The 8,612-nt window shown below is 39.5% G+C and overlaps 1 protein-coding gene across 1 annotated transcript in view; it reads right to left on the reverse strand.

Annotated features, from left to right (window-relative positions):
• STAT4 (signal transducer and activator of transcription 4) overlaps positions 1-6,289 on the reverse strand; it is a 38,697-nt gene extending 32,408 nt beyond the window's left edge. The window contains exons 1-2 of the mRNA XM_009575807.1: positions 6,158-6,289; positions 4,480-4,624 (exon numbers count right to left, since the gene is read on the reverse strand). Coding sequence (XP_009574102.1) covers positions 4,480-4,624; positions 6,158-6,285 — 273 coding nt within the window. The 5' untranslated portion in view covers positions 6,286-6,289. The remainder of the gene's footprint in view (positions 1-4,479; positions 4,625-6,157) is intronic.
• Positions 6,290-8,612: the final 2,323 nt, after the last annotated feature.

An 8,612-nucleotide genomic window follows, 5' to 3' on the forward strand; every position in this document is an offset into this window, starting at 1 on the left:
CAGAACCGCTGTTGGGGGGAACAGGAATTCTGTAGGAAGATGGACAGAGAATTTAACCTTAGCAAGTGACTGTGCTGTACTGTCTCCCACCAAAGAGCACAGCAACAAAAGGCTGCTCTGCTATAAAAATGAATCCAATTTACTGACTAGAGAAGTAATAATAATGTAAGAAGTAAATATGAAGGATTTTAACCTAAAACGCTGACCCTGATTTTAATATAATATGTGCATTTGCACCAGATTAATGTCAAGAAGCGATGTTTCAATGAAAGCAAGAAACAGATAGAGAAGCTAATTACTGAGAGCTAGCAGTAACCTCAGCTGCTTAGCTAAGTTTCTCAGCACTTTTTCAAGTGCTTGTAACTTTGTCAAATTGTTTATTTCCTGCTCAATATTTCTTTTTGCCTTGAGATAATTTTGGAAATGTCAGCAGTCTGAGCAGAAATGCCACATTCCATGGTTATTTCTCTAATGGTGAGAGAATAGGGATGGTCCCTGTGGCCTAAAAGCAAGGGTGCCAGGCAGAGCCATCTTCCTGCTAAGACTTCTACTCTTTGCCCTTCACAACGCCTAAGATTGCCCAAAGCTTTGTATTGCAAGTACGAGGCAGGCAAGTTCTCACTTATTCCACTACCTCCGTCGTTATTTTCATGGAGCAACTAAGATGTTTATGTAAAGACGTTTCAGGTGAAGCTCAGAATAGAACATTTTCTCCATTTTATAACAAAAATGAATCCCAGGGAGATCTTTCAGATGGGGTGTGCTTGGCCGTGGTGCTGGTAACTCGTAGGCATAATTCTCTCTGGATTCAGTAATAGCATCAGGAATCTTGACCCTAACGAGTCCTTTGCTGTCTAGCAAACAGCTGCACAAGCCATTTGTAAAGCGTGCATTACTTCCTCTTCTAGGGCTGCTCTTCATTAACAATCTAGTTGTATTTCTAATTAAACATTAGTCCCTCATTTTGCTTTTTGTCAAGAACTACAGATTGCTTTTCAATGGCTTTTGTGTGTTCTCTAATTTTAATTACTTTATTATTGCTATTGTCATAGTATTTAGGAACCTATACCATAGCTCGACATACTACTCTGCATACTTAGTGATAAATGCTCGTTTCCAGCATTATCTAGTTTGACAGGTATTACTTAATATTGTAACACAATTTGACTCAAAATAATGAACAAACATTGCACTCAGATCATGTATTGAGGTTGAACAGCTTTGTGCGTGTGTGTGTGTATGCTGTACATGTGTCTGTACGTCTGTGTGTGTGGTATAAAGGGGAAGGAAGAGGAGCAAACTGTGAAATTTCAAAGAAGTGCTTGCGCTAGAGAGCAAAGCAGAGATAAAGGTGGGCTCATGGTAACTAACCTTCGGAGGAAATCAAACCAACACTGTTCACAGAGTCACCAGAAGTGAAAAGATGTTTACAGATGCGGCTTCCTCTCCTATTTAGGAACCCAGTCGTTTCTCCATCAAAGTCGGTGAAAAATCTCACTAGTTTTACAGCGTACCCTTCCAGTCTCCCTTTCTCTAGGTGGTATGTTGGGACAAAAGGAACCATGGCACTGTACTGTGTACATCAGTCACCTTTTTCTGGTGTTGTCTCATGACACCGTCACAAACTCGCTCAAATTGCAAGTGCATCCAGCTGTGGGTGGGGAGCCAAATGCCCAGATCCAAACTTCTCATATATTCAGCAATAAAATACAATCAGTGATGCATTAGAAAAATTAGATTCATAATTACATAATTTGCATACTCAAATTTAAGGACATTACAGCAGTTCCTGTCCATAATATGTGTCATGTACAGTTCATAGTCCATTAATAATACTTGACAATTAATAACAAGGATAGGATGTCAGCTGATTACAACTATTATAGCATTTTTTTTCCTGATGTACTTACCTAACCAATAAAAAAATAATTTTAACAGCTGAAACTCAGAAGACTGCCTGTGCAGCTCTATAGAACATGCAGCCCATACTTTGGCTGAAAATGCATTTTATCACCTATGTTCTAAAAATCAGAAGTTGTAACATAATATATCCAAAATACCTGTGTCACAGATTTCTTAAGACATAGTTTAAGTTATTTGCCTTACCCAAAATAATAATAATAACAACAACAACCACCACCACCACCCATTGCAAGAGTCTGGTCCTACTCCAGCCTATAGAAATTATTTTGGAAACCAGAACAGACTGCGGGTGATAGTGCTAAAGATCGTAAGAAATCAAGAAAAGGTCTAATAGTGAAAGTGCTGTTCAGTATCTGGTGGTTCACATGTGTATTTTGAAACTGAACAAGTAGCTTTTTATCTAAATACAGGTTATCTGCTGTCTTGATATAATGGAGAAAGGCCAACATTATTAGTGATGGAGACAGCTGCTGTATTTTTTTGCTCAGCTGGAAACATTTTACTGCAAAGCTCAAGACTGAGATCCTTTTTAATAAGCGGTATAATTCCAGCATCGCACATGTCCTCTCAAGAAGTTCATAATGCTTTAGACTGCAAACCTACAGATCTTTGCAACCCAAGGGAGCAGAGAGACCTTGCTGCTTGAGAAAGCTTGCTAAGTCGGGGCCTTACAGTGCTACAGCGTGGTAGAGAAGACAAGTTGGTGCACGTCGCAACTTGTGCAGCATTTCTTTTCAGAGCCAGCAATCAAGTGAAATGATGGGTTAGGCTACTCCACATGGACCTTTAGCGTTGCTTTGTCTAGAGAAGGAAAAGACCAGCTCTGGTGCTAGCTCTGCTGCTGCTGTAAGTAGTATACGGTGACTGTAACCTAGCTGTACAGTTGTAATGGGGACGCCTGAGCATTTTGGCTTGTTCTGGAACCGTGACTCAGATCCTTGCCACCTGAGAAACCACTTAATCAGAAATCACTTAAAACTCCCTTTCTCTTGCTTTTCTGAAATAAGCCTCCTTTGCTTTGTGCTCTTCAGGAAGCACATCATAATATAATTTCCAAACACGCCAGGACTTAAAGGAAATGGTTTTCATTCTGGCTATTTTCACACCGGCTATTATGTAAACTCATGTGTGTGTGCCCAAGGCCTGATTACTTGTCTCATTACGCCAAATTTCACAGAGCATGCAGAGCTGCCACTTCAAGTTTTGGTAAAAATTTTAGAATAAAATAAATGGTGTGAACAGAAGGAGGAACAGTGAGAGACTTCAGTTTTGTAGAGCCTGTATGTAAATATATACCAGTTCTTCTGCATATGCACATTGTGATGGTATAATCATAAATGCACAATCTTTTAAGCCAGGAATACCCCAATGCAACTGCTTGTTTCAGTGCCCTGAAATGCTCTTCCCACATGTATGCTACTGTGGGAGAATACCTTTACTAAGGTGACACAGCTCTGTCTCAGCTCTACTGTGGTAAAGTGTGCGAAGGCCATGACAGAAATAATAGGATTAACCTTTCCGCAATTAACACCAAAAGCAGTTAAGTAAATTCGGTGTTTGAGCAGTACTGAAATTATGGATAGTGCCTCTACACAAGCCAGAAAAGAAGCAAAAAGCAACTTTAGTTTTGAGTTACATGAGACTGCTTGCATAACACCGGAAGAAAAAGTGGTAGTGATGGAAATATTGTCACATTTTTAAGAGGCCACCATTAGGGATAAAGAATAGAACAACACACAGCCATAAAGAGAACAAAATAATTGGCAAGGTCATGCTAAGATTTTCCAGACCAGTATATAGATATATCAAATAAAGAAAATGTTTTGCAAGCAATATAATTGTCATTTAAGTACTTATGGAAAACACCATCAAAGAAGAGAAAAAACCCCAAACTTTCATAAACTTAGATGCATATCTGTTTTATGCAGAAGACAGATAGATGTCAGGAAGTAGGTGACTAATGAAGTGGAACTCTGAGAATCCTTGCCTTAGATAAACAATTATTAGAGAAACATTCAGCCAATCAAATTAAATATCATTTTGCAGAAGCCTAACGGAAAATCCTTTAAGCCATTCATAACAAATAATCCTAGCTGAGCTTAAAAAAGCAAACATGCTAATGATTTACAGGGGTTCCTTTTTCAGGGTGCTGCTTTAAGCCCCAAATATGCATTTTTATTCCATAGTTAAATATCTGTATGCATCTGAAAGGTGGTAATTACATTTGTAATAAACATGAACATCCATAAGCACTATACAGGTTTATTTTTAAGAGCTCAGTGAAACACAGATATACACAGAGCTGAGAAGTCACAGCACTTGTATCTGAGCAGCGTGCATTAAAATGTGAATTATTGTTCCACAAAGTAGCAGATAGCGGAATTATTATTTTGAATTATCTTGTTGAAAGCTTGGTCTTCCCATAGCTGCCTGGAGTCTACAGCAATCAGGACAGGTCTGAGCTGCGCACAGGAACAAACTGCGTTCAACAGAGGTTGGGCACTACCTTTAGAAACCATAAGAGTATGCAATTTGTCATCTAAAGTAACAACCCACCTGCAGCAGCTTCCTGATTCTTTTCAGGTTGTGTATCAAGAGAAGATTCTTCTCCTGTGAAACCCGGTCCAGCTGGTCATCCACTTGTATTAGCAAATTCTGTAAGAGGATCGTTGCCATTGCTTCATTGTTGGACGCAGCCTCCCTAAAGAATCAATGAATGAGAACCACGCATGTTTAAAATGTCTTATGAAGTGTCAATCTGTCTGTACAGAAAATTATAATTCATTCAGAAATCTAGGCAGCAAAAAAGGCTTTAAATATATCATGACTTGCATATAGTTAGAGGTTTGTGAATAATTGGCTTTATAATCCTTTTATTTATATTCACGTAGATATGCAGCTACAAAGACAGGGTGAGGATGTTCTTAGCACAGGCTATGGAGTCAGCCAGAGGGGAGACAACCAGGGTTTTCTAGTCTCTGGTCCAGTGAACGTTTAAATATTTTTAGCCCACTTCTCAGAGGAAATGGGGCTTATGCATACTGTCCCTCTTACTCTGTCAGTCACACAGATACAATTTCTGAATTGCTGCCCAGTTTCAGATAAAGTTGACACTGGGCTCGAAGTCCAAAAGATAGTACGTTCTTACAAATTTCATGAAAACTGGCAGGTTGGTAGAGGAGAGGAATCCAAATTAGTGCCTCCACTGAGGAAAACGGCAGTACTAACTTGCTCCAGGAGGCAACAGCCAGATGGCCAGTCAGCAGATATATATCTTCACACCAGGCACCAGATGAGCCTTCGCCCAGCCAAACTATTTGGGGATACAGGAAGACTCTGAACTGGTGAAGGGTATGTAGGGGACAGAGGACACAAACACACACAAAAACAGGCTTAACTGGTTCTGCTGTTTATGGAACAGCTTGGTACATGAAGGGCAATAACATTAGCGAGCAAAATAGAGGAAGATAGGCTTTGGACTGCATGGCATCCTTGTCCTTGGGATATTCTCTCTCCTTGCCCTCTAAATGGCAGATGCCTGTTTGAGATATATCTGCTAAATCTGGTGAAAAAGAGATTTTAATGTTTCCCATGTTCCTACAGCCCCATAAACACTGAGCTATAAACTTTAAGGAAAGATTACATTCCTTAGCAGATTTTTGTTTTTGCAATAGTCCTCCAATAGTCCTGTGGATTTAGCTTCAAAATTGAGATGTCTGTTCCTGGTACGACTAATACAAACTTTTTTTTGGCATTTAGTTCTGAATTTTCTTAAGATAGCTATCCAGTGAATTCGATCCAAAATTGTGCATAAATTCACCCTGTAGAGAACAGTTCCTGCAATAGCTGGCTTGTTCCCCAAAGTTATATATCCAGCTCTAAGTGCAGGTTTGGACAAGTGAATAATTTTATGCTGCAAGAGGTAAATATATAACATTTCCATTGAAAACTAGCTTGCATTATTTTTTTCTATGAAAAACCTGTAATACCATCAGTTTGCTAGACCATTTTTATTGGATTTTGTTCAGGAATAAGCTCAAATGAAGCCTCACCTCCTGGCATTCCTTAAATTTAAACTTTGATAGTTTAATGGGCTAAATCCATAACTAGTGGAATACTATTCTTGGAGTGCAGGTGCCTGCACAGTTCACAAATGAGCACCTTAAAATCTGCCAGATAACGAAAGAATTGTTCATGACTGAAATCATACAAGAGGGAATAAATTTAATCCTACCAATCTTGGCTTTCTATCCATTGTGCTAGTAGATGGCGGATTTCCATGGGGAAGTTATCATCATAGAACTGGTCTACCTGCTCCAAAAACTTTATTTCCAGTTGTTGAACTTGACTCCATTGGGACATACTGCAAAAGAAAAGATTAAACATGTTTGCTATTGAAAGGTGGATATGAATTAATAATCCAGAGTGCATAAACCACTTATTTTCGTTGTAGTTCTTTCTTATTATATACTTTAATATTCCTGTTTATTCTCTGTCTTTCAAAACAGATGGTACTTGGCTATTAAAGGGAAGAGGGAGAAAAATGAGCAAGACCATTAAAAGAAGTCCTAGCTCTTACACTTGAATGGGCACTTCTGCCACTTTCCTTCCTTAATGCAAATGTTTTGGGGTACTATATAATGCTTATAAAGCAGGGAGATTTACACAGCCTCTCTTTCAAGAGAAATAGCTTAGGATTGTACTCTTCAAATCCAGGTAAAACTATTCTTATGAAAAAGTAGTAGAAAGCAATGAATTTACTGCTCTTGGTGAATTTGTACCACTCCATTTTCACGTAAAGCCACCGATGGTTGTATGTTATTGTGCTGTTCCTAAAGCCTCATATCTTCTGTTTGGAAAGTACTGCTTGTTTTACAGCCTAAATTATTTATCTAGTACATCCTTTCCATTTTTAATTGCCATAGAATTCTGAGATTTGACATTACAAAAAGAAAAAACTTGGGAAGCGTAAAGTCATATGAAAGCTAAGAGACAAGCAAGAGTAGGAACACCCAATGACAAGCTCTGAAATTCTTACTGAAATAACTTTCCCAATTAAGTTTTGGCTGTTTACTGAGATACTAGAGTTGGAAGCTTGATTGTTCCAGATTTTAGGTGGGCTGAATGGTCTCTGAATACCTGCTCCTCTCTATGGACTAAAGAGATTGTTTTGAGTGAGCAGGCTCTCCACGTAGACACCTCAGCCTCAGGGACTCTCTCTCGACTTCGGAGAGCATTATCCTTCTGATACCTGCACCACGTCATCATTAATCCCGCTGGTGAAAAAAACTATTTTGATTTGTCACCATTGTGATTTTTTCAGTGCAGGAAAGACTAAAGATAAAACATTGCCTCAGGGCAGGCTACGCCAGGCTGTAATTCTAGATGTGGCATGTGGATAAAAAGTCAGCGGTAGGGTTGAGAACAGGCCATCGTGGATGAGCGGAGAAGAGCGATGCCCTAGAGCCTGTGCGCTGGGATCTCGGTCCTCCAGTGGGCTCTGCCCACACCCTGATTCTATACTAGAGGTCGTCTTCCCCTTCTTTAGGATGTTCGTTCGTGTTAACGAACTACACAAAATCCAGTCATGGACTAAAGATTGCCGTAGGTCAACATATTACACCTGACAAACATTTTTCTTAAAAAAGATAAGATTTCATCAAAATTAACTTTTTTATAGAAAGTTGACCTTTTTATAAACAGCTTTTCTATTTCCAACTCTGAATCATAGTTTCAGAATCTCAACAGTTTGAAGTAGAGAATACATCATATTTTTAATGCTGTGGTCTTTCATTTTGCATTTTCTTAAGTCAGAGGGAAAAAAAAAAAAGATGATGAAGTATCTCAAGGTGTAACGCAGTCCTGAGTACTTACGCATGCAAAAGTAAAAGTGACGGGTTTTAGTTTCTCCTTAACAAAGGCTGGATGGGATGATTCTGTGTGTGGTATGAAGGACACTGTATAACGTCAGTAGAAACGTGCCCAGTGACATTTCCCTCCTCTTTATTACTTCCATTCAGAGAGGAAAAAATATTGCCTGAACATTTACTTTGTTTCTTTAAATTGCTGAGAAGGAGTAATGTATAGCATGTTTCACTGTCTTTGTGCCTATACTGATAGTTACAAAGAATCACAGTCCTTATTTCTTGAGATACATACACAGAACAAAATAACGTTCAGAAAAAAGATTTGTAAGCCTGTTTGCTTTCAGTGGGACTTTTTATTGCAATTTCTGGTGAATTCTGGTGATTATGGTATCCTAAAAAGATTAGTAAGAAAACTTAATATTATTGTCTAAAGGAAAAAAAAAAAGCAGCAAAGTTTTGTCCAGGCTGCAACCCCCTAGGCCTTTTAGGTAACACGCCGGGATGCTCACATGCATAAACGCTCGCAAGGTACGGTTTGTAAAAGGGATTTTTGTAACACGCCCGGTACAATACGTCCTGGCATCCGTTTTCCCTTTGCGCAAAAGGACTCGCACAACCAGTTAAAAAGCTCAGGTGCAGTTTGTTCTGGACGGCCCCTGAAGGCAGCTGGCAGAGAGGGGTGACATGGAACAGCCCGTATTAAGATGCAGTCCATCGCAACATCGATAGCGCAGCTGCTCCACGTCCCGCTTTTTACGCGGCCGAGCGCTCGGCCGAGCGCTGTTGGTTTCGCCTGCGAGCCCCGGCCTAACGGTACCGCCG

This window comes from Fulmarus glacialis, unplaced genomic scaffold (assembly GCF_000690835.1).
Source record: "Fulmarus glacialis isolate BGI_N327 unplaced genomic scaffold, ASM69083v1 scaffold30214, whole genome shotgun sequence".
In the NCBI taxonomy this organism is placed as follows: Eukaryota; Metazoa; Chordata; class Aves; order Procellariiformes; family Procellariidae; genus Fulmarus; species Fulmarus glacialis.